Raw genomic sequence first — 26,971 nt, 5'->3', positions numbered from 1 at the left:
CACCAGGGTCTGCTGAAAGATAAGCAAGTCCTGCCCCACTAAGAGAAAATTGTGAGTAAAACTCCATAAGAGTCAGTTTTAGGGGTTGTCCATCGGGTTAGACGTGAAATATTACTCCGTGTATTTTGTCTCATCTATATTTATATACAGGGAATAGACCTACCACACAAAAACCTTGCATTGATAAAATGGCTACCTGTTCACAGTATGGCAGGGACATGTGTACTACATATGCTGGATGGGCTAGTGACAACTGTCGAAAATTCTGCAACCTTTGTGGTGAGTAATTTTCATTTGGGTACCATTTCATGTTTGATAGAATGTAAAGTTTTCTTAAAGTTAAACATTGATGTTTTTTGACAATATTAGAGTGAATCATCTCTAGTTACAATGAAATTTTAAAAAAGACAACATTAATTCCACATGAATTAAGCTTTGATATGCATAACTTTTACTTATTTAACAAACTTATTTCATTAAATGATTTATTTCTTGTTCATAGGTGGAGCACCAATAGCTACAAAGAACGGTGAGTCATAAAACAGAATAAAAATAATAGTTTGGTTTTTCAAGAGCTACATGTAACCGAAGTTCAACACTTTTGATAAGGAACGTCTTTCAAGTTTTGTTACTTTTAATCTAATTTCATCACTTTGAGAAAGTAATAATGCCTAATGCTGTCGAAATGGTGAAATTTTAAACATACAACAAAGAAGATATTTTATACAGTTCTTATTTTTGTCAATCAATAATATAACTGATTATTATGTGCTTAAAAAAATGGCATTCCAGTGGAAACAAAATGTGGTTAAAATCTCGCCGACTTTTTTGTTCATGTTTATTTTCTTTTTATAGATACATGTCTGTATCAGGGAAAAGACTATCAACAAGATCAAACATGGAATGTCGGTTGTGACACGACATGTACATGTGAAGATGCCCTTTACGGATACTACAGGTGTACAAATATGTAAGTCAGAATTCGTTGTTTCTTTGTTGACAAAAGAACTAAAACTATAATTCTCCATTTAAGTTTGTATAAAGTTTCTTTCCCAGAGTTTAAAAAGAGTCTTATAAGTCAGATAAAGTTTGTTCTTTCGATTATAAGACTCGAAATCTTCAGTTACTATGGTATGAATTCATTTACCTCACTACTCTTAACACAAAAATACCGGTATCATCTTAGAAAATCTACAGTCATTGTTACCAAAACATAATTACTGACCTAAGCCAATGTTTTTATGAAAGCAATGTAGTGGATTCTTTTATCAAACTCTTAATGATTGCGCTCATTTTTTCAGTTAAGTGTGCTTTTCCTTTTAGTTAGAATACTGTTTGTTGTTAGCTATGCCTTAGTTTTATCCTTTTGTTTGAAACATTTTCAGACATTGTTTTAAACTTGACTAACTGCGATTTCTTTTTCTTTTTGATAGCTGTCCTCAATACAACAACATGCCAAATGGTTGCCAGATGAAGAAGGTCGCCAGAGAATGTTGTCCATATATGGAATGTGAAAGTGGTTCCTTTGTTACATCAACAACAAACATTAAATCAATTGGTAATGGTGGATTGATTCACGTATTACGTCCATCAGGTGGAATGCAGTATGTTGTACCGACGGGTCTTGCAGTGACAACTCCAGCACCCGGAACGGGAGGCACAGGATTTATAGCACCGAGACTACGTACGTATTGTTCTTGGTTACATATATGGAATACTTTTTCAAAACTACAAATTTTGAGTTGTATTTGTACTTTGTTTTTTTTTTACTGCTGAATATGATTTAAGGAATTATGTGCGAAGACATAATGAAGTCATCTTTGGAAAAAATATTTTGTATATCAAAGTATTTCATATTCAACACTTGCTCAAAATACTTCATAACCGCATAAAAATGAACAGCATGGGGAAAATATTCAATGTTATTTTGTTTAACTTGAAATTTAACACACCAATATATTTTCGACAAAAGGTGCAAATTTCTTGGTTATAAATTATGAGTAAAATGTGAAACATCAACTAAGCCATGTGAACTTCCTATGTAAAAAACGGTTGTCCATTTGCTATTGAACCATAATTTGTATATTACATTTCTTTACCCTAATATCTTTCTTAGCTGGATGTCTATACAAAGGAAAATTCTATGTCCAAGACCAGGCATGGGAAGATGGATGCGACTTTTCGTGTCTTTGTACAAATGCATCTACTGCAACTTATGCTTGTAGACTGAAGTAAGAGTTTAAAACAGTATCAACGCTTAATCGATAGCACTTAACACATAATACCATCTTATTCATGTTTGGAAAAATTGTATCAGCGTAGTTGTTTTGAAATTTCGTATTTTCTTTTTATATCCTTTTGGTATCTCTCTTCACTAGGAATAATGTTAAACAAGAATAAATATTTAGTCATTTATTTTTATCTAAGATATATTGATCATTAAGATTTAGAATCATTTGTAGCGAAAAACAATTATTTTTTCTCTTTACAGGTGTCCAACTTACGGACAGATCCCAGCTTCCTGTCACATGGAAACCGACCCAAATGAGCCCTGTTGTAAGGCACCAGTATGCCAGTATGATCCGTTCACTGGTCAAACGTTTGTTCCCATCCCACAATTTCAACCTGCAGTTACAGGAAACGGCTTAGTAAAACCACCATCAACAGGAGAGCTCTTAAACCACACTATTGATGGCGGATCAGTGACGTTATATCCGACAGGCTTCACACCTGTCCCACCGACTGCTGCCAAACACGTATCAGGTGGAATAGGTAAGTTTATCACGCAGTTTATTATCGTATTTTATACATTTCCCTTTTTTTAATTCCTTCTTTTTTATTTTTATGTTTTATATTTTATCCCGTGATGGCAAAATCAAATTAATTTCAAATTTCTTGCTCTATGTAGATAAATAACACCCAGTACTTATACAAAGTTACAAGTTGCAATCGAATAAGTATTCTTTTATTTGTTAGTTTGAGGACGATGTATTCTGAACATATAATGACAAAATTATTTCCATGATTTCCGCATGAACTCTAAATGGATTCCAGTTGAAATAATGTCAATCACACCTTCACACGGATTTCTTCTGAACTTTTCGCACGAAATTCATATTCAGAAAATTTTACTTTTATAAACCATGTAAACTTCATCAGAAATTCACTTGAATTTTACCTGAAGCTCGATTCGCATGAATTTCATTAGTTCTGAAAATAACAAAGCATTTAAACTTAAAATTTCATTATATCAAGTTGTTCAATTTCAGGATATTGTCTTTACCATGGCAGAAAGTATTACCAAGGTGACACATGGGATGAAGGCTGTGACTTCACATGTATTTGTGCAGATTCTTCTACTGGTTTCTACAAATGTGTTGAAAAGTAACTATTTTTTATCAAGAAAAATGTATATACATATGTATGATATTGTTATTTATACTAAATTATTCAACAGCGTTGGTTGAGCTGCATACCAAACTTTAAATCATTCTTTGCCACCGAACCTCAAAATATTGCTTCAAATAAAATTGTTCACCGACGGACAGACGGACAAGATTAATGATGTGCAGCACCCCATTGCCATATTCTGATATACTGCACGTCGGTTTGTAAACAAATTTCACCTGATAATACACATGCAAGAATGTTTTTAAAAACTATCAGCACAATAGATGTCCTCCACAGTTCTCATAATTTATTAAGAAAAGTGAATATAGCAGTTTGTTGCGAAGTTAAAGCTATATGAAAGTAACAAGTTAAAATGTGACTTTTATGTTAATACAGAATAACCTACATGGAATTATTACATTTTAACTGGACCATGGTAAAATACAAAATAAATACCCATCATATGTGTTGCAAATTTCGATAGGCTGTACACGTTTTTCAACGAGTAAACACTCATCAGCAGAATTAGAATCAAATATATAGAGGATATAATTCCAAACATTAACATTAGTTATATATAAGAAGTACTTAAAACCAAAACTATCGAAAGAGGCGGTTAAATCAATCATTGAAATGTTCTATCATGTACAAGGCATGAAGCCGCAGTAATTTAGGTATTCTGAAAATTATTAGGCTCACCAGAAGTGACATAGACCTTGTGGTAATGAAATGCAAAAATAATAGATAATTTGTCAACAGGTGTGTCCACTTCGGAAATCTTCCCCAGCCATATTGTTACCTGGTTCAGGATCCATCTAACCCATGCTGTAAAATACCGAAATGTGAATTTCCTGTGAATTTTGTCACACACGTTGGATTAATTACAACTGCCAAACCAGCTACAGGTAGGGTGATTGTAATGATATTATTGTAAGGACTGACTTACATTATAATGCTTTAACAGAAAGCTCTAGCATACATATATTTATTAAAGATTAAGGTCGGGAAAAGACTTCATAAGTAAGATGTACGTGTGTCTAATCCCTTTTGTACGTTATTTGACAAATAAGATATGTTTAGATTAATTAAAGATTAAGGTAAATATAATAATGTCTTAATTCTTGTGGTTGAAACACCACAGTGATAAGGTTAAAACACCACAGTGATAAGGTTAAAATTGGAAACTAGCATTGGCAATTCTAGAGAATTCTTTGCGCACAACTTTTTGATAACCACTGAGACGGTAACATTTTTGATAACCACTGAGACGGTAACCTTTGTTTTGGATTTCATCTTTCAGTTGTTTGAATTATAGTAAACACAGACTTTCATGTTCAGAAAAAAACAACAATGGATTCCGTGTGTTAAACTTATCATATAATCAGTAGTTAACAATCACAAAGTTATAAACTAGTAACTTTGATATATAAAAATATTCGTGTTCTAAATTTATAATTTTAGAAATTATACCTCGGTCAAATACAAACTTGTAAAAACATGTTCTACAAAAAAAAACACACACACACTAAAACAAAAAAAAACAGAAAAAAAGGAAAACAAAAACAGATGAACCGGCACAGTTTACATTATTTCTGTTTTTCTTTAAACTCAATGTATTCATAAGTTTACATTTCTTACAGATTACTGTGAATACGGTGGCAAACAATACCAACAAGGGCAGTCCTGGTACGTTGGTTGTAGTTTCAAGTGCACTTGTGAAAATGCTCTCGGCGGAATTTACAGGTGTATGCAGAGGTGAGACAGTGTCAATCTTATCTTATAATGAATTCAAGTGCCGTGTGAAGATAGAAAGAAGTAAAACACAAGACATCCTCTTGAGTGTTTGGTTATAAACACTGTTAAAATATCCTGTTCACTTATTGATTAGTAGACAAATATCGCTCTCTCCCTCATTGAAAACTTTATCAAAATTATATTTGTAAACGCTCTCATTCAAATGACCCACATTGTACTTGATGGTTTCATCTATATAATGCATTAGGATGTGTCATTCCTTGGAGTTTTTATCGCCTAATAAATGCAACGTATCGGTATTTACATATATTACTGCAACGATGCATCTCATTTAATAATTTGAAACAAATAATTAAAGTCATTACTTTTATCATATTGAAATAAATTACAGACATGATATCCTATTTTTTTATCATTGTATGTGAACGTGTCGGGTAAAGCATTTTATTTCTTTAAAAAATAAATCGAATAAATTACATTGATTATCTGCAGATGTCCCGAATACCAGAACATTAACCCAAACTGTAAATTTGTACCTGATCCCAATGATCCGTCATGTTGTCAGATGCCACAGTGCGATCCAGTAGGGAACACAACAGCCTCTACAGGAACAGGCTTACCGTCTCCTGCACCTACCGGTGTATACCAAGGTGTTGACCATGGAGTGCCAGGTAAGACCTTCTCCTGCACCTACCGGTTTACACCAAGGTGTTGACCATGGAGTGCCAGGTAAGACCATCTCCTGCACCAACCGGTCTATACCAAGATGTTGACCATGGAGTGCCAGGTAAGACCATCTCCTGCACCTACCGGTTTATACCAAGATGTTGACCATGGAGTGCCAGGTAAGACCATCTCCTGCACCTACCCGTTTATAACAAGGTGTTGACCATATAGTATCAGGCTTTCCGCCTACTGCACCTTCCGGTTTATACCAATATATTAACCATGGAGTGGTAGGTAAGACCGTCGCCTGTACATACTGGTTTATACCAAGATAGTGACAATAGAGTGCCAGGTAAGACCGTCTCCTGCACCTACCGTTTTATACCAAGGTGTTGACCATGGAGTACTAGGTATGTTTTGTATTGACAATGTTTTTACTTATTTGTCTTATGTCATGTACATTGTTGTAGATGTTGTTGTTGTATGCATTGTTTTAATTCATATATTTTTTGCCGTTAGAACATTTCTTTATAATTATTTGTTTCTTCCTATTTGCATTTTTGTTTTTTGGCTCATTTTACATGGCTACATGTTTCTTCAAGTTCATGATATTGGCTGTGATTAAGTGCCAAACAAAATTGAAAGTGTATTGTTCTTTGTTTTTGTTTTTATTCAGTTTTGTGTGCTGTTTGTTTATATGTTCTGTCATTTTGCTTACGGTAGCATTACATTAATAACCTGAAAGAGACACTTACTATTTACTCTGTGTGTTGTATGAAAATTACTGATGCTTATCACGTCTTTTTAAAATCAGAGAGGACGTGATTCATGTATGTCAAAAACTAATGGATTATTATTTTTTGTCTTATTCAATAACAGTTACAGAACACATAACTACAGAAACCCGTTAATACCATGTGAAGCTTTTTTTTTATCTTGTTATAACAACTTAACTAACTTGTTATATCAACATACTAACTTGTTATATCAACTTAGCTAACTTGTTATATCAACTTAGCTAACTTGTTATATCAACTAAGCTAAGGTATATAGGGTCAAAGATTTTTTTAAATTTAGTAGAACAGCTTGATTATTTAGTTAAAATGTCTTTGATTGATATAAAAACTGAGGAACAGTGTTAATTGTATTTTAATTCATGTTGAACTACTTTAAATTTTGATTTAGTTGAACTGCCTTTAATAAGAAACATGAGGTAGAAAGTAAATTTAAAAAAATACGGAGAAGTTAATTGTGATCAAGTTGAAAGTTTTACGAGAAGTCGAAATTTAAATAAAGATTGCTTTAGATTTTAATTTAGTTTAACTGCTGTTGTTAAGAAATCAGGGATACATTATTCATGGTAACTTTGTCTTCAATGAGAAAATTAATTGTAGAATTGTTTTCAGTGAGGTATGCACTTCATTGTAAAGCTGCATTTCGAAGAGTTTTTTGTAATCATGTGAACTTGCTTTGAAGAACAAAGTTCATTTCAACAAAGTTTTAAGTATTTTATATCCTGATTAAAAATATATTTTTACCAGGGACCTTCTAAACTCCCACAGCATAGCATACGTATTGTGTGAAATATGAAATGTAATGAGATTGAGGGATCTGACGCCGGACAATTGTCATTGGCCATGTGGTTGTATGGGACATTTAGTGCAAAAATTAACAGTAATATGATGATGTTGTGCTAAAAACTCTAATATTTCACAATATCTAAATCCAAGGTCAAAATAAAAGCGGCATATCCTTTCTCGGTCCATTTTTAATGGAATTGTTGTGGGATGTGGCCGTTTAAATCGTTTATATACATGTACTAAGTTGATATAACAAGTTAGTAAGTTGATATAACAAGTTAGTAAGTTGAATTAACAAGTAAGCTAAGTTGGTATTACAAGTTATTAAGTTGATATAACAAGTTAGCTAAGTTGATATAAGAAGTTAGTTAAGTTGTTATAACAAGATAAAAAAAGAGCTTCACATGGTACTAACGGGCTTCCGTACATAACCAATCCTAATTTTTTATTAGGGGTTGCACTTTTGAGATAAGATTTATATACATAATAGTGTAAATTGTTCATGAAATTAGCATTTGTAGATTGAAAAAGCATTGTTTGTTCAGTGGATTTTTCTTCACCATGAGTCACTTTAACATGGACAGTGTCTGAATTTTATTTCGACTGTACATAAAACTCCCCTTTCATCCTGCAGGGAAGTGCACTTACAAAGGAAAACAGTATACTCAGGGTGAGAAATGGGCTGATGGATGCGATTACAATTGCGAATGTAAAGATGCCGGAAGAGGATACTATGAATGCACTGATATGTACGTTTTAGGCCAACTACGTATTTATGGTTTTTGTGGGAGTTCATATTTCTAGTGTTTTAGTATTTTAAGTGACGTCTTGTTTCCTTTATGTTCATTTTTTATGTGCAATATTTTTATTCGGTTTATTTTTACTTGGATTGGTTTTTTAGACAACAATTTTGTTTACCCTGCATTTGTTTAAAAAGAGTAGATATAGGCTATATATCATTTACTTATTGAAAATCAATTTAGTTCCACATGCAAGCCTTATGATTTTAAAATAATGCCAAATAAAAGCGACCTTTAGCACAATAATAGTTCAGTTAATACCGATGCATTACCTCTGGTATCTAATTTCACTAATGTTTCATTCTTGGCTTGTTTATTTGTTTACTTCCTTTTTCGTTGAGTTTCTAATGATGCAAGTTACATTCTGATTTCTTTCAATTGAATTGAATTTGTTCTATCTATTGATTTTGTTTATTTGATATTTCAGTCAGTAAAAACAAAATAATCGTTGGATTATGTTCTGTGAAAGTACTATTATTCATGGTGTACCAACTTTCGTGGATTTCGTGGGTAGGTAAAACCACGAAGTCTGGTTTTCAATGAAAAGGAGACTTTAATTGATGTGTACACTGAACACCTCTAAACCTCAAATTTAAGAATTCACGAAATTGTGTTTATTCCCTAATCTATGGAAATTGGTATCCACGAATTAAAGTACTTTTACAGTATCTCATTCCATAGTCATCTCTTAATGGTATTCCAGATAGATATATATATTTTTTTAATTCAGGTGCCGCCGTTACAATAATATTCCTGCTCAGTGTCAAATGGTGACTGATTTTAGTAATCCTTGTTGTAAAATCCCAGATTGTGACTTCTCAGCAACTACAAGTAGCATTGGAGGACTGAACACAAAGTCACCAAACCCTATACCAACACTGGCCCCTAATATGCGTAAGTCTGGCAATATTTTCTATTGCTAAGAAATTTCGAAAACGTAGTTATTGATAATAAAGAGTGAACAAACCGTAATTTTTTATGAAGGCATTTTTTCCAAAATTGTATGAGAAATTAGCCAGTTATTGTAGTATCTTTACTGAGAAAAATTTTGAACATATATGTATCAAAGTGATGAAATCTGTTGATAAAAACAAAGCCTTGAACATCAAAACGAACGAAGAACACGTCACAGTTAGTTGAAGGATACTGAGATGTGCATATAACAATATGTATTGTTTATAAGTATGTTTTATACATTTTTATCGTTTAACACTACAGAATACTGTACATACAGAGGAGCACGATACAACCAGGGGCAAACATGGGCCGATGGATGTACCTTTAACTGTAGATGTGACGATGCCTCAAGGGGTATTTACACGTGCAATGAAAGGTAAAATTGTAAAAACTTACCCAAAAATAAAGCGAATGTTAGAACAAGTTACTTCTCTTACTAAATTAGGTAGGTCAGTATCTGAACAGATTAAGTGTCAAATAAATTTTCTTCTTCGGTTATCCATATACCAATTTAGAATGCTATTAAAGTGTTTCTCAGTAAAGATAGGACCACATTATCATAAAGGTTGGTACATTAATTTATCTATTTACATCAAGTATTCTTTCAACTTTTGCTAGGTGCACTGCTCCTTTTGTATTTGATTAAAATGTAACATAAACATGGAACTTCTTTGCTATAGTACAAAATTCAAAATAAAGTTTGCTTGGTGTCCGATAATTTATATTAATTATCATATTGTCATTTCTTAAAACGTTGATAATGGCATATAACTTTTGCTTTTCAGATGTCCGACATTCCCGGTAAAATCAGCTGACTGTAAAATGGTTTCTGATCCCAATGACCCATGCTGTTTGGTGCCCCAATGTCCTTCTCCTACTAATGCACCCAACCAGATTCCAACACTGGCTCCAGGAAAAATTGTTGGAAACATTAATGTTCCAACCCCTAAACCAGGATCATCTGTTACTCCACCTTTAATTAGTAAGTTTTTTTTCAATCTTTGATTGGTTTTCGTTCCATTTCTTAAGTGGATATGTGAATAATTTTTAGTCGGCAGTCTCCATGCATTGTTTCAGATGACTGTTTAGTAGGTAATTGTTCATCTTGGCGCATTATTTAAGATGGATAAGTCTGTACCTGTAAACAGTCATTATTTCAAAAGATGCCCCTGTTCTGAATGTTTTGATCCGCTTCTTCGCCTTCTAACCCCTTTTTTGGGGGAAATATTCACTATAAAAATTCATCAAAATAAATATATAAGTGATATACATCATGTTCCCTTTTGCTTGTCGCCATATTGGTAGTAACTACATATAATGCATGCGATTTATTCGAATTTCCGATAGCTTACTGCGCATTACTTGAAATTGTCGGGATCAGCATTTCACATTCCAGTTTTGTGCAGTTCCATGTTAATGACCGATTTCTGCCTTTAACAATACATGCTACTTTTAGTGTATGCATACTACAAAATCAATGTAGATTTTGTACTAAAGAATATTTTGAACGTGTACTTGTTATCTCTAATTTCATTAAGATATTAAATCTGTGATCTTAAATGAAAAATATCAAATTTCATCACAAATGTAAAAGCAAGGAGATCACGTCCAGAAAGATGAATAGGATATTAATGATCTGGGACTAATGCTAGACAAAAAACAAGACAAAACATTGTGAATTACAAAGAATATCTAAACAAGTAAATGAGTACATGAGTAAATGAATGATACACTAAAAACCGATGCCCAAGTGGAACGGTACGGTAAGAAAGATCCTAAACTGAACATCAATGACTCATCTTAGTTACTTACAATTAGTGTGTCCTGTTTCGGGGAGGATGTATCCACTTGGCACATTTGTCTGTTCTGTTTTTATATAGAGTAATTGCAATTCAAAAATTTAACTTTATTTTTCTCCTTTACAGACTTTTGTGTATACAAAAGTACGCAGTATAAACAAGATGAAAAATGGCTTGATGGTTGCGACTACTCATGTGAATGTACTGATGCTAAGAACGGAAAATACGTTTGCAACGAAAGGTTTGTTTAATATATACCCATTGTGTGTAATCTGAGCCAGAAAAAATGACAAAGTTCAGACTTCTTCTTTTTCAAATCTGATTTCACTAATGCATGTAATTTTCCCTCCTGAATATCGGTAATCTCTACTTTTTTTCCTTTGATATTTTTATAGATCCTTTTCTATCTTTCTTAAAAGATAGTACAAAATATCCGTCAAAACATTTGATGTGATTTTGACGTCATCATAACTTCTTCATAGTTTTGAATGAAAATGATTTGTAGGGGTATTACTTGATATTTTGTAAAAAGTACATTAAAATGATCAAAAATGCAATTATTAGATTACTGATTAACAGAATAATAGTTACTTTCGAATTTGATACTGACATTATCATGTGGAACATCTCAACTCGCGCTCATGCACTCGTCGAGGTATACCACATAATATGATCAGTATAAAAATCGGAAGTAACCATTATTCTATTTATCATTTTTTTCCTACGTATGTGCTCATGTTCTTAATTATTATAGATGTACAAGGTACACAAATGTTCCAAGTAATTGTTTCTTGGTGAAAGATGCGTCGAATCCATGCTGCAAGAAACCACAATGTACAAACAATCCAACTCCTGGATCCATAACAGGATATCCAAACCCTGGAACATACGGCCCAACATTATCACCCCCATACAATCCTAATACACCAACACCAGCACCGTCAACTATTGGTAGGCTAATATAATAAAAATAATTACCTTAAATTGGGTTTTTATTGAAAGTTCTATTTTGGTTTACGAAACGCCGCTCTGAAAAGTGTCAAAATTAAACACACCAAAATGTGAAAACTGTTTTGTAGTCGATTTATTATATTTGATTGAGTAATAACAATACAGACATATCAGACAAAGAAGTGATTAGATAACACTCATTATGAATGGACAAAAATAAAAAAGATGCATATTTTTGCAAAAAAAAAGCGAATATAACCCGACGCCATAAGAAAATTTATTGCACTCGAGAGAAAAAAAAACAGATTAACCATCAATTACATGTCACCCTTGACATAATAATTCCACTGCTTTTCTTCAAATTATGTCTACCTCAGATCGTTTTTTTTTTGTACTTTTGTTTTGAGTTTTTATTTTGTTGAGTGTGCATTTAAAAATCAAGGAAATTAATTTGGAGGTGAAAAAATGATTTTGTTATACGTATTTCGGTACTTATACTTTGTAATTGTAGACAAATGTGTATACAAGGGTACAGCCTATTCTGAGGGACAACAATGGTATGATGATTGTAGTTTGAAATGCATATGTGAAGATGGTCCAGCTGGAGTATACAGATGTAGCGAAAGGTAGTTTATAAATTATAACACTTCTGTCCATGTGTTTTGTGAGGAAGGGCGGGTAATTCGAAATCGCACTTCTGATCAATGTTCCCATTATACATATCTTTTTTCTTTTGTTTTAATATTAATTCATTTTCCCATTTTTGTTTTTGTTTTGTTTTTTTATAACGTTTATTATCATTCCAATCAATTCCATATAACAGACCAAAACCCTTGTTTCTAATTTGTCTTTGTTTGTTCTTCATTTGAATATAAGCTTTGGACTTTGCCTTTTTGTGTTTCTTGATCCCAATTCTTACTATATAGTTTGTTCAAGTCACTTCGACTTCTAACAACTGGACACGTTCTGAATCTGTCATATCGATCTACCAGTTGATGTCACAATCACAAATCATTGTCGATTCAATACCAATAAAATTAAATTACTGTAAACGCTTAACACAATAGAAGTGACGAATCGAATACCTTTACCAGATTATAACTCTTTTTTTCGCTTTATACACATATACTACAATAAGCCGAAAACCTATTTCGAAAACTTATTATTGTGTATGTCTGTTTTCCATGTCGGGTCTTTTTCCCTGGATTACATTCTTTTGATTACCGCTATAACTAACCTTGGTTCCCTTGGTTAGTCAACCTAGAAAATTTTATCTCTACTTTTAATCCAAATTGAAGTATTAAGGATCGAGTTTTTTAAAACTGAAATTAAATAAGGATAGTTTCGATACAAGCATATTGTATTGTTGTTTTGTCAAACTTAAGCATTTTCAAATACACATCTACATACACATGTTTTCATGTTTTAAAAGCCATTTATCATTCGTTGCGATATCATTTAAATATTATTTTTCAGGTGTGCAAAGTACAAAAACTTGCCTTCAACTTGTACTTTGATTCCTGATCCAAATGATCCAATTTGTTGTAAGGCACCCAAGTGTACATATACCAACGGAACTGGGTTCCAAACTGCAGCTCCTGGAGTGATTTCTGGTGGTATTGTCACACCTACACCAGGACCAAAACTTCAACCAACTCCATATCCCGGATATACAGGACCAACCAGTGCACCAACGCAAGCTCCAAAGATCAAAGGTCATTTGTAATTTCTACTATATTTTTTTCAGTTTTATGCCTTCTAGCTTATGACTAATTACATACTAATTTAAATACAGTAAACAGATTTATTTTCTCGGGGTTATATTTTTTGCGGTGAAAGGATAAGCACGAAAATCACTCTTAACATACGAAACGCTCATCTCCGAAACAATTAGCGAATATTATTTTGAAAAAAAAATGAAAACTGAAAACCGAATTTACAATAATGTTTTGCCCGCTTCGACAAGTGAAATTTTGCTATGCTTAGACAGCTTTGACTGTCTTTAATATACTTGATTAGTAACAATATAGTGATTCAGAAATGATATGATTTTTTTTTACAATGACATTCTCAAAAAGTTTTTAAAAGATTAGGGAAAGTGAACCTTCAATTCGTCCTATATACGATTTTTTTTTCATTCCTGTATTTACCCAATTCCTTTATTTATTAAAATCTTGTCAATGAAAGAACCTTAATACGAACTGGAAAAAAAACTTTAGGCAATGCCAACTCAATTGATAACCCCACAACATCATGCAATTTTGGACTTTCAAACAAGTTTTGATTGAAATCTAAAATAGGAGTTTCTGGGTTGGAGTATGTAATAAAGATGCTGCGACAGTTTCAATAAATTTTATTTATATGAGTGAGAGGATTTACAGATAAAAGGTCGGTACCCCCTATTTTAAACGGAAAGAAGGAAGCACGGACACAATTATCACTACGTGTATATAACCACCCACTTTGTAATACATGTGTATGTATATAAAAATCCGTCAATTAAAAAAATGCAATGCTTGGACATTGCCTTAACTATTAATGGCATTACACTATCTAATTTTATAGTCACCAAAACGTAGTTAAAAATTCAAAAACTTTTCGTCATCTTGTTTTAGATGTATGTGTATATAAAGGTAAACAATACTCACAAGACCAGAAATGGCAGGATGGTTGTGACTATGACTGTGTTTGTGAAGATGCGAAAAAGGGATTATACCAATGTACAGAGAAGTAAATGTTTTATTTAAAAAAAATCTATTTAAGTTCTGTAAGCTTTCTTATTCATCTATTGCATTTTTTGTTTCGTTGATTGTTGACGGGTTCTCACTGTTAATGCAATTTATGTGAAATAAAGTTTGTATTGTTTAGACATTTTGTAACTCATGACTTTATAAATTTTAGTCAGTACTTTTTTTCTTCTAGGGTTAAAAAACAGTTCATATTAATTTTGAATTCTTCTTTTGATCAACTTATGAATTCCGCAATAGATACCGATACTTATTAAATTTTGAATTTTAGATGTCCTAAATTCGTTGATGTTCCTAAGGAGTGCACATTGTCCAGAGACTACCAGAACCCGTGCTGTAAAAAAGTTACTTGTAATCCATCAGCCAGTCCTTCTCCTGGATCAAATATATCTCCAACACCAGCAGGTGAGAAGTGCAGTGGGCTTAAACTGTGAGAGATAAAATTAATTAGGACCAGACATTTAAGTTACAACATCTCTTGGTATATATCTGCTTCCACTAAACAACAAAAGTAAAATATAATAAAAAAAAATATAGAAATACAAAGAAGTTATACCAAGGTCGCTCAGGTTTGGTTTTAATATCTGCTTAAATACCGCAGCGCCAGAAATGGGACAATTCAGATACATCATAATCCAAGTTCAGGACTTAATTTGAAATTAGAAAACAGAGACTATCTACATATACAATGTAGTTAACAAGCCTTAGGGTCACAAAGCTGAAAAATTACTGAAGAATATTCTAAATCATAATAACTCCATTCAAACTTGTTCACGTCAAAATCAGTTAAGAATAATCTCAGACTTAAGTAATTTTTCAGTCTTTTTAATCGCGGGGAGGGGAGAATGAAATATGACCATGGTTTCATTTTAGTATATTTACATTGCACTGAACGCATGCACATTGTATTCAGGTCTTTTATTATTTTTTTTGTCTATCAAATATTATATCCCTCTTTTTCTAAAAAAAATTATAAGAATGTTTACCTTATTAAACTGTTTTAAAAGGTCAATGTATGTACAATGGCGTTCCATTCAGGGAGGGACAGACGTGGGATGATGGATGCGATTTGAAATGTTCTTGTGAGAATGGAACCACTGGATATTACAGATGTAGCGATAGGTACAGATTTTTACAGTTCATTTTGATATTTGCTTTTAGAAAAGTGTGTATGCGCTTACATGTATCCTACCAGTGCACCTGGTCCATGCTGTCAGTTTAAGTAGAGTCCGAATTGATTGCTCATTTACTTTTATTTCTTTGTACGTATTATTTTGGTTGTTTTATGTTCTTTTTGTGAGTGTCTGTTTTCCCTGTCTGGTGTTTGTTCCTGGATAACATTCTTTGATTTCCACTTGAATCTTGATTCCCTTGATTACTCTTTCAGGAATATTTGCAACATTTACCGGTTTTGTCTAGAAAAAAGAAGTTTAAAACTTAAAGAAAGAAGTATTAAAAAACATTTTTGCTGAGAATAAATAATAACTGTAACTAAGTAATTCAATACAATTGAAAAAAAAAACATAATTAATATCTTTTTTCTGACGAGAAGGGTTAAAATAAAAGTAAAGGCAATTTGTTGAAATCTTGTAAGGAAAATAAAGCAATTATATGAAATAAGAATATTACACCAGTTACTCATAACGTTTTTAAAGACTGTTTTTTACTACTCATGCATTCTTTTTGCACATAATTTAGAAGTTGCGTTTGTAAAGTGGTAAAATTGTAAACAATTTGTCGTTAGAAAAATTGCTCTTGACCAGAGATGTGGAACGTGTAATTTAATAATCAACTTTACTCGATTAAATTTTTAAAGTCATCATTGTATTCATCTATCATCCCAAAATTGTTTATTCAACTGTAACTGATTACAGTATTGTAATCATTTATCATCCCAAAGTATCATTTCATGTTATTTAATTTAACCAATTATATTTCAAAATACATTGTAATCGTGATTAATAGTAAGTACTTTCTGATTACAATAGATAGAAATATCAAAGTGTGTACTATATACATTTATTCAAATTTCATGTCTTCTTCTAGTGATCAAATCTTTTAAATATGTTTCTTTAAATTAAAAAAGAACGATCATATATATATATATATTTTTTTTTCAAATTTCAATATGCTGTACGCGTGTTTCAAGGAGTAACCACCTTTCATCAGCAGCAATAAATCTATCGGAAAATCTTAATAAAAAAATTAATCGTATACTAGAAGTACTCAGAATACAGATTTTGCACAATTTTGTATTCCTTCTTTGTTTATTCAATTTATGACATTTGACTTCAACTGCTTATTAAACTTAAAAAAAAACATTCTTAGAAAAAATGGACGAAGTAGTATATATGTAGTTGAAAGGGCTTATTATTGATAAATAAACATATTTGGTTGATATTATCCAACTTCTACATTTTATTATACATGTAAGTAGTTGTGTTGAAAACATTTTTTTCACAATTACAATAAATGGTTATAACGTTTATAAAAATCTTGTTATTTAATTTCATTCATAATGTTCAATTAGACATGTTGTTCATTCTCAGTTATAATTTCGAAAAAAGTCCAAATTGTATCTATTGCTTTCAAGTTTGCAGTTCATTCAAATCAAACAGAGTGACTGTTCTAATTGTTAACAAAAAAAAATAGAATATTCACAAATATTCATGTGCGTTCATGAAAGAATATGTATTATTTAGATTTTCTTGACCAATACTACAGTATCTAATCAGGGTCCTAATAGGCAGAGACTTATAAAATACTTTTTTATTGAAGTTTTACTTCAAGCTTTTATTTGTATTTTATATTGCTCAATTAATTCAGGCTTTTGTAGTATTGTAAAGAAGACAACTAAAAAGGTTAAAAATCTTTCAGATAATTATAAATTATTTTTGAATTAATGCACTCAGATGTAATCATGAATGTAATCATTAATTAAATTGATTACTTTCAGAAATGATGCAATCATTAATTTAACTTAATCGTATATTTTTCATATCAATTGTATATTTATGAATTACATTGAAAGTAATCGGACCCCACCTCTGCTCTTGTTATATCTTTAATGTTTCCTGAAGTGTAAGTTAAATCTAAATTTCTAAATGACAACATCATTAACTATTTTCAAATTAATGTTGTACACTTGAAGCTTGCCACAAAACACAATTGTTTTCAATGAAAATATGTTTTTTTATAAGATGTCCAAAATATCAAGACATACCAACATACTGCACAATGGAAACAGATCCAAATGATATGTGTTGTATGCGGCCACGATGTAAACCACAAGCTCCAACAGATGCACCAACCCCAAAACCAACAATATCACCGTATTTGACCCCAGGTTTAGGATACACGTATCCACCTGGAAAGGTTCCTACTCAGTATCCAGGACAGACATTCCGACCGGGCATGGAACCAACTCTTTCGCCAAATAAACCTTTCCCACCAGGACTACAACCTACAATTTCACCTTTACTAACACCAGGCCCGGGTTACACATATCCACCAGGAAAAGTTCCAACGCAATATCCAGGACAAACTTTCCCTCCTGGATTAGCGCCAACACTTTCACCATACAAACCATTCCCGCCTGATCTTCGTCCAACAGCGAGTCCAATGTTGACACCAGGACCTGGGTATACATATCCTCCTGGAAAAGTTCCTACCCAGTATCCAGGACAAACATTTGCTCCTGGTAAAGAGCCAACATTAGCTCCAAACAAACCTTTCCCACCGGGACTCGAGCCTACCATCTCTCCGTATATAACTCCAGGACCACACTACACATACCCACCTGGAAAGGTCCCAACAATATACCCTGGACAGACCTTCCCACCTGGAAAGGAACCAACTTTATCACCTTACGCGCCATTCCCACCGGGTCTTCGACCAACTATTTCACCATATCTAACACCAGGTTAGTTCTAAAATCAATACGTATTGGTGTTAGGTATACAATAATAATTTTCGTGTGTTTACTTTTAACAAAAATAAAATTTCTGATATCAGACTCAGAGAGAGGAAAGATGAAGCAATATTAGCAAATTATTGCATCATTTAGTAATTCTGAAAAAAAAATCCCACTGGTTTGTGGTAGCATTTTTTAATATTGCTTTCTTATTTTTATTGCTGGTTACAAATATACCTTTACATTATCGTATAAGTGAAAAAGTCATGACTGAGCACAATTGTTAGTTCATTAAGTGAATCCTTCCATTTCAGGACCCGGATATACATATCCACCAGGAAAAGTTCCACCAACAAGTTACCCTGGAGAAATACCAACATTGTCACCATTCAAACCTTTCCCTCCAGATCTACTACCAACAAAATCGCCATATCTTACACCAGGGCCAGGTTATACATACCCTCCGGGGAAGGTTCCACCGACAAACTACCCAGGTGAAATTCCAACACTAGAACCAAACAAACCCTTTCCACCAGGACTTGGACCAACAATTGGGCCCTATCTTACTCCTGGACCAGGATATACCTATCCACCAGGAAAAGTTCCAACACAATATCCTGGACAAACATTCCCTCCGGGAAAAGAACCTACATTATCGCCATATGCACCATTCCCACCAGGATTAATGCCTACAATGGGACCTTATAAAACACCAGGACCAGGATATACATACCCTCCAGGAAAGGTCCCAACCCAGTACCCTGGTCAGACATTCCCACCAGGAAAGGAACCCACACTTTCACCGTATAAGCCTTTCCCTAAGGATTTACTTCCTACGCAGGCTCCATATTTGACTCCTGGACCAGGTTACACTTATCCCCCTGGTATGGTGCCTACAGAGTATCCTGGTCAAACATTTGCACCTGGTAAAGAACCAACACTTGCTCCAAATAAGCCGTTTCCACCAGGATTGGGACCAACAATATCACCATATCTTACACCTGGACCAGGCTATACCTACCCACCAGGAAAAGTTCCTACACAATTTCCAGGACAAACTTTTCCTCCAGGAAAAGTGCCAACCTTGTCACCATATAAACCTTTCCCTCCAGGTTTGATGCCAACTATGGGGCCTTATCTCACACCTGGACCTGGTTACACGTATCCGCCAGATAAAAGGCCTCCAACTCAATACCCAGGAGAAATACCAACATTGTCACCGTTCAAGCCGTTCCCACCTGGTCTTTTACCAACACAAGCACCCTACATAACACCTGGTCCTGGATACACATATCCTCCAGGTAAAGTGCCAACTCAATATCCAGGCCAGACATTTGCTCCAGGCAAAGAACCAACTTTGTCACCAAACAAACCGTTCCCACCAGATCTTTTGCCTACACAAGCACCTTACCTTACCCCTGGGTATGGATACACTTACCCTCTTGGACTGGTGCCAACACAGTTCCCGGGACAAACGTTTCCACCAGGCAAGGAACCAACATTGGAACCACACAAACCTTTCCCTCCAGGAATGGGTCCAACCATTTCACCATACCTTACACCAGGACCTGGCTACACGTACCCACCTGGACAAGTACCACCCACACGTTTCCCTGGAGAAATCCCTACTTTATCTCCTTATAGACCTTTTCCACCAGGGTTAGGTCCAACTATTTCGCCATATCTCACCCCAGGACCTGGATATACATATCCTATAGGAAAGGTACCACCAACAAGTTTCCCAGGGGAGATTCCAACTTTGGCACCTTATAAGCCTTTCCCACCCGGACTTATACCAACCATTTCACCTTTGGCAACTCCTGGGCCGGGATATACATATCCACCAGGAAAGGTTCCAACTCAGTATCCAGGGCAGACATACGCTCCAGGAAAAGCTCCAACCTTGAAGCCATATGAAACCTTCCCCCCAGATCTACGACCAACAATGTCACCGTATCGGACACCCGGACCAGGTGTAACGTACCCGCCAGGAAAAGTTCCTACACAATATCCAGGTCAAACCTATCCCCCAGGAAAGGCACCAACATTGGCACCATATTTACCTTATCCAAGTTATCTGTTACCAACCCTGAGTCCATATAGAACACCTGGACCAGGTTATACATATCCCCCTGGAAAGGTTCCTCCTACGAGTCGCCCTGGAGAAATACCAACATTACCGCCTTACAAACCTTTCCCGCCAGATTTGCTACCCACAGCAAGTCCATACCTGACACCAGGGCCAGGGTATACGTATCCACCAGGAAAGGTTCCTACTCAATACCCTGGACAGACTTTTGCTCCTGGAAAAGAACCTACTTTATCACCTTTTAAACCATTCCCACCAGGTTTACTGCCAACTATTGCTCCATATCTCACTCCAGGCCCAGGATACACGTATCCGCCAGGAAAAGTACCCACACAGTATCCAGGACAAACGTTCCCGCCAGGCAAAGCACCAACATTACCACCATATGCACCATTCCCACCAGATCTGCTACCAACCATTAGGCCATACTTTACTCCAGGTGTAGGTTACACATATCCACCTGGCAAAGTACCCACACAATATCCTAATCAGACATTTAAACCTGGAATGGAGCCAACTTTAGCGCCATATAAACCATTCCCCCCGGGCATGGGTCCAACATTATCACCATACCTAACTCCAGGACCTGGTTATACGTACCCACCTGGTAAAGTTCCACCAACAAAATATCCAGGTGAGATTCCAACACTTGCACCATACAAGCCTTTCCCACCTGGTCTGTTACCAACAAGCTCACCATATCTAACACCTGGACCGGGCTACACTTATCCACCAGGAAAAGTTCCACCAACAAGTTTCCCCGGAGAGATACCGACATTGTCACCATATCAAACATTCCCTCCTGATTTGCTTCCAACAATAGCTCCTTACTTTACTCCGGGACCAGGTTATACATACCCACCAGGAAAGGTTCCGACACAATATCCAGGGCAAACCTTCGCACCAGGAAAGGCCCCAACCTTAGCACCTTGGAAACCATTTCCGCCAGGACTAGGTCCAACACTGTCTCCATACCTTACTCCGGGACCAGGATACACATATCCACCAGGGAAAGTGCCACCGACAAAATTCCCAGGTGAAATCCCAACGCTGTCACCATTTAAACCATTCCCGCCAGGTCTTCTTCCGACAAAAACACCATACTTAACTCCTGGACCAGGTTATACTTATCCACCAGGTAATGTATACTTGTTCTTCGATTAATGAACCTAAACATAATTTTAAAATTCGATTAATAAAGAAGAAACATTAAAATATCCTAAAAGTATTCTGATAAAACGATTACAGTTTCACATATCGGTATAATAACTCATTAATCATTAACCGAAAGACATGACAGAACTTAGTAAGACACAAATAACTTTTAAACCAGAAATCAGCACACGATATCCTGCAGTAAAACAGTTGAAAAAGCTGCTAAACTGGGAATAAAGCATGGTCACTGGTCGGGTCAGAGCCGCTTTTTTGTTTGTTTTTGAATAAATTTTAGATCAAGCGTTTATAAAAATCGAATATTTATTAATATTTCTACAAACAATTTCAGTTTTTAATTTATTTTCTGTACGATAAGATAAATTTAAAATTTGAACTTTTATTTACACTAAATTGAAAAATATGAAGTAGTCCATCCCAGAATGACCAGACTTGTTTTTTTATACAAAGATCAAAGTAAAAAATTATTGTGTGCATTAATTATTGCCATTCAACGCTTTGGCGAAGAATTCGGTTGTTTCCGGCTGTGAGAAAAATGTCATTTTAGGAATTCTGATACACAATGAGATTTTTAGAATTTCTATATCAAACTATAAAACAAAATATTTTAATTACATAAAGTCATTAAAGTAATAAGTTAATATCATTAGGTATAGCTCTTTCTCTTTGATATGAAACAACAAACTTTGATGGGTGATATTGATAAAAGATGTCTGTTAGAGACCAAAAGGCAGAAAAAAACAACCTTAAGTATAAATATAAAGAGGAAAACGTTCGTTATACAAGTGTTACAAAACCAAAGTTTCGTATCAACTTTTTTCAGTTCCCAGAATATACAATGTCTAAAACTTGTCTAAAATTGAATAAATATAATCTGCCATTATTGGTCTAAAATTAAAATCTCAGCATGCCAAGTATTTAACGGTTCTAGATATCATTTTTTTATTCTTAGTAGGATTAATATGATATCTTATGTTTGTTTGACAAACAATAATGAATGAAGGACTAACCGCACGGATAACGTTTGATTTAATTGAATAATGTTTAAGCTGTGCAATTATATAAAGTAATACCATTACAATTTTAACAGGGAAAGTTCCAACACAGTACCCTGGTCAAACGTATAAGCCGGGCAAAGAGCCTACACTTTCGCCATACAAACCATTCCCACCAGACTTACTACCAACAATTCGACCATACCTTACTCCGGGACCAGGTTACACTTATCCACCAGGGAAAGAACCTACACAATATCCAGGACAGACCTTTGCTCCTGGGCAAGTTCCTACCCTTGAACCATATAAACCATTTCCTCCAGGATTAGGACCAACAGCTTCACCATATCTGACACCAGGACCAGGTTATACATATCCACCAGGCAAGGTTCCAACTCAATTTCCAGGACAGACATTTGCACCAGGAAAAGCTCCAACATTGTCACCATATAAACCTTTCCCACCAAACTTGATACCAACGGTGTCTCCTTACTTGACCCCTGGACCAGGTGTTACATATCCACCAGGAAAGGTACCTACTCAGTATCCTGGACAAACCTATCCTCCAGGATTGGCTCCAACCCTTGCACCAAATAAACCATATCCACCTGGTCTTTTACCGACATTGTCTCCATACCTTACGCCAGGACCAGGATACACGTACCCGCCAGGCAAAGTTCCAACTCAGTACCCAGGGCAAACGTTCCCACCAGGCAAAGCACCGACCTTATCACCGTATGCACCATTTCCTCCAGGTCTTCAGCCCACCATTTCTCCATACCTGACACCAGGACCAGGATATACATATCCACCGGGAAAAGTACCACCGACGTCATATCCAGGCGAAGTGCCAACGCTTTCACCTTATAAACCTTTCCCGCCAGATCTTCTGCCGACTATGAAGCCATACAGAACTCCGGGACCAGGGTACACGTATCCTCCTGGTAAAGTTCCGACTTCATATCCTGGACAGACTTTCCAACCTGGACAAGTACCAACATTGTCTCCATATAAGCCTTTCCCTCCGGATTTGTATCCGACTGCATCCCCATATCTTACCCCAGGTCCAGGATACACTTACCCACCTGGAAAAGAACCACCAACGCAATACCCTGGACAGATTCCTACCCTCGCACCATATAAACCGTTCCCCACTGACCTCTTACCAACACTTAGTCCATATGCCACTCCAGGTCCAGGTTATACCTACCCACCTGGAAAGGTACCAACACAATATCCAGGTCAGACATTTCCACCTGGAAAAGTACCAACATTGGAACCTTACAAAACATTCCCTCCAGATTTGCGACCAACTTTATCTCCATATCTTACACCAGGGCCTGGATACACCTACCCACCGGGTAAAGTTCCACCGACTAGTTATCCAGGAGAAATCCCAACTCTGTCGCCATATAAGCCGTTCCCACCGGAGCTGCTACCCACTTTACGTCCATACTTGACACCTGGACCTGGATATACATATCCACCAGGAAGGGTTCCTACCCAATACCCTGGACAGACTTATCCACCCGGCAAGGAACCAACGTTGGTGCCATACCTTCCATTTCCACCAGGGTTGAAACCAACACCGGGACCAACCATGGCTCCACAGCAAACAACACCAAAGCCATACCCTATACCTACAGCTATTCCAGGAATCATTACTGGCCAAGGTGTTGGAGTTGACGGCAGTGAGCATTATTTTAACTTAATTTTAGTTTTCAAGTTCAAATACTTTTCTATTTTAATGTTGGTTCAGTTTTTTGAGTTCTTTTTGCACTCACAATGATGAATGAATTTAATAAGTAATTAAATATCAAAATATACTTAGTCTGAGTCCAAATATTAACTTTCCGTGCTCGCATTCAAGCTTTCATATTGAATAAACATTGTTATGTAATTCAAATATCCATTACTGAATACTGAACCTTTCAGAATCTTGTGTGTACAAGGGGGTAGCCTATCACAAGGGAGATAAGTGGGATGATGGATGCCAATACAAATGCGAATGTAATGATGAAATGACCGGAAGTTACACGTGCAAAGAAAGGTAAGAAATTTATAAACAATATAAAAATCTTGTTATTAAATATGTACAATAAAGTGAATAAGAATTAAAATTGATTTTTTATTCATCACAATCGCTCTTCATAGGTTCACGTCTATGCAAGAACTGAGTAGATAGAGACACAAACAGAATAATATGTAGGGCAGATGTTCTGTTTGCTTGTATAACTTTTTTACACCCTTGAAAGAGTAATCAAGGGAACCAAAGTTATAGCGGTAATCAAAAGAATGCAATCCAGGGACAAAGACCAGATATGGAAAACAGGCATACACAACAAAGAACACAAAGCAACCAAAATCATTCATACAAAGTAACAAAAGCAAATGAGCAACTCGGACTCAACCAAAAACTGGGAGCATGGACCAGGTGCACCGGTAGGGTAAGCGTCCTCTGCTTTTCTAGAAACATCTGCCGAGTTGCTCATAAAAGTCAAGTCTGGGGTAGACAAACGAGGAAATGAAAACTATGAACCGTTGAATAAATCAGTTTATATGGTGCAGATGGATACACCATAACGATCCACGAGTTTATGATGACGACCATAAAACTTCTGCAGTGATGACTTCAATCTTGTAGCAACATAACCTTGTTCCAGAAGCCTATTTGTTGGAATTCTAGCGCGATACAAAAAAGTCTGCGTAGTTTCGGCAAGCTCTGGCATAACGTATGAGTTGCGATATGTACACTCCATACGCAGGTGCTGAAGGGATGTTGCCACAGATGAAAGGAAAGTTGACAATTCTGAATGAAAAGTCATCGCGTTTGTCGTAAAGTTTGGTCAATAGTTTACCATTGAAGCACGAAAATACTTCGAAAGCGCTGTACACGTTATACGTGAATGGTTTTATTATGATACAATGACACTAAAAGTGCATTATTTAGATTTTACGGAAAATATAGTAATATTTCTTCGCTATACAATTCAGGAAGTTTACATTTGTATATTGCGTTTTAGCCGTAAAACAATGGGCATAATTAAATGTTTGGTGTATTACTATTACCTGTCCCACGTTATACTTTAATAGCTTTGTACTTATCTTTACGTTGGGAACTAACAATGTTTGACTACAGGTGTGCTGTATACACGGACATCCCAGTAAACTGTCGATTAGCTATTGATCCTAATGATGCTTGCTGTATGGTGCCATCGTGTTCCAATCCATCGCCCACTCCTGCTCCATATGTTGGTCCTACAACCGTTCAACCATCTGTTACAGGTAACATTAGGTCCAACCTACTGCCAACACTTACTCCGTATTACAGATAATAGTAGTACTTATCCATAGGCCACTTTTCTCTATATTATAGATAACAGTTATTCTAACCCATTGCCCACTCCTGATACATATTATTGTCCACAGAAATATTGATTTAAATTCCAATTATAATTTTGTGTCAATGTTTTACTATGGCTTAGGTTATGATTCTATAACATAAATTCCAACAATATTGCATACATGTATTACCAAATGTTTAAGTGATCAAATAAAGAGAGAAATAACACTATTCAGGTCATCCTCAGATGCGGTTATTTTTTGCTTTGAAAAATTTATATTCGATTATGTTTTTTTTTAAAAACACTTTTTTTTATTTTAAAAAATGCTATTGACATAAAAAATCAGTTGTTGTTTTACATCTTTTTATAACGTTGCTTTTGAAATATCTGTCAATTATCAAGGGTTACTTTATTGTAGAAGACGTGAAGCATGTGTCAGAATTAAAATATCTTGAGCTTTTGTGGATGCGGACCTTTCAGTCGAACAGTTATTTTTTTAGATTCAGAAAGGTTTTAATTTATCGTACATATTTGTGTTCTCGAAACATGTGTCATATTTTTATATTAAAATACTTTTTAAGCGAAGCCAGATGTAAATGCTTGTCTGTTCAATGGTAAAGCTTACGGACAAGGCCAAAAATGGTATGACAACTGCGACCAGATTTGTGTCTGTCAGGACGCTAAAACTGGATCATACTATTGTCATGATAGGTAGGAGTTTTTCAATATCCAGTCACTAGACTCTGACTTCTCTTCACGTACAAACAAAAATGTATTTTCAGACCAAAGGGTCTTTTTGTCTATTAACATTA

General features: G+C 35.1%; 1 protein-coding gene across 2 annotated transcripts in view; it reads left to right on the top strand.

Annotated features, from left to right (window-relative positions):
• LOC148617984 (uncharacterized) overlaps positions 1 to 26,971 on the top strand; it is a 68,951-nt gene that overhangs the window by 14,113 nt on the left and 27,867 nt on the right. For both annotated transcript variants that reach the window (XR_015922584.1, XM_088585681.1), the window contains exons 13-39: positions 151 to 279; positions 503 to 529; positions 856 to 970; positions 1,434 to 1,684; positions 2,117 to 2,231; positions 2,492 to 2,772; positions 3,270 to 3,384; positions 4,150 to 4,295; positions 5,031 to 5,145; positions 5,638 to 5,816; positions 8,026 to 8,140; positions 8,922 to 9,085; positions 9,410 to 9,524; positions 9,934 to 10,130; positions 11,074 to 11,188; positions 11,702 to 11,898; positions 12,410 to 12,524; positions 13,375 to 13,613; positions 14,514 to 14,628; positions 14,917 to 15,050; positions 15,653 to 15,767; positions 17,846 to 18,567; positions 18,873 to 21,785; positions 22,911 to 24,506; positions 24,751 to 24,865; positions 25,955 to 26,100; positions 26,741 to 26,870. Coding sequence is in view for 1 of the 2 variants with exons in the window: in XM_088585681.1 (XP_088441807.1) it covers positions 151 to 279; positions 503 to 529; positions 856 to 970; positions 1,434 to 1,684; positions 2,117 to 2,231; positions 2,492 to 2,772; positions 3,270 to 3,384; positions 4,150 to 4,295; positions 5,031 to 5,145; positions 5,638 to 5,816; positions 8,026 to 8,140; positions 8,922 to 9,085; positions 9,410 to 9,524; positions 9,934 to 10,130; positions 11,074 to 11,188; positions 11,702 to 11,898; positions 12,410 to 12,524; positions 13,375 to 13,613; positions 14,514 to 14,628; positions 14,917 to 15,050; positions 15,653 to 15,767; positions 17,846 to 18,567; positions 18,873 to 21,785; positions 22,911 to 24,506; positions 24,751 to 24,865; positions 25,955 to 26,100; positions 26,741 to 26,870 (8,716 nt within the window). In the remaining variant the exon portion in view is untranslated. The remainder of the gene's footprint in view (positions 1 to 150; positions 280 to 502; positions 530 to 855; positions 971 to 1,433; positions 1,685 to 2,116; positions 2,232 to 2,491; positions 2,773 to 3,269; positions 3,385 to 4,149; positions 4,296 to 5,030; positions 5,146 to 5,637; positions 5,817 to 8,025; positions 8,141 to 8,921; positions 9,086 to 9,409; positions 9,525 to 9,933; positions 10,131 to 11,073; positions 11,189 to 11,701; positions 11,899 to 12,409; positions 12,525 to 13,374; positions 13,614 to 14,513; positions 14,629 to 14,916; positions 15,051 to 15,652; positions 15,768 to 17,845; positions 18,568 to 18,872; positions 21,786 to 22,910; positions 24,507 to 24,750; positions 24,866 to 25,954; positions 26,101 to 26,740; positions 26,871 to 26,971) is intronic.

This window comes from Perna viridis, chromosome 5 (genome assembly GCF_037379345.1).
Source record: "Perna viridis isolate PV_CMFRI_1.1 ecotype Kerala chromosome 5, ASM3737934v1, whole genome shotgun sequence".
In the NCBI taxonomy this organism is placed as follows: domain Eukaryota; kingdom Metazoa; phylum Mollusca; class Bivalvia; order Mytilida; family Mytilidae; genus Perna; species Perna viridis.
The sequence above is the reverse complement of the archived record's forward strand: the minus strand, read 5'-3'. Positions and strand labels throughout refer to the sequence as shown.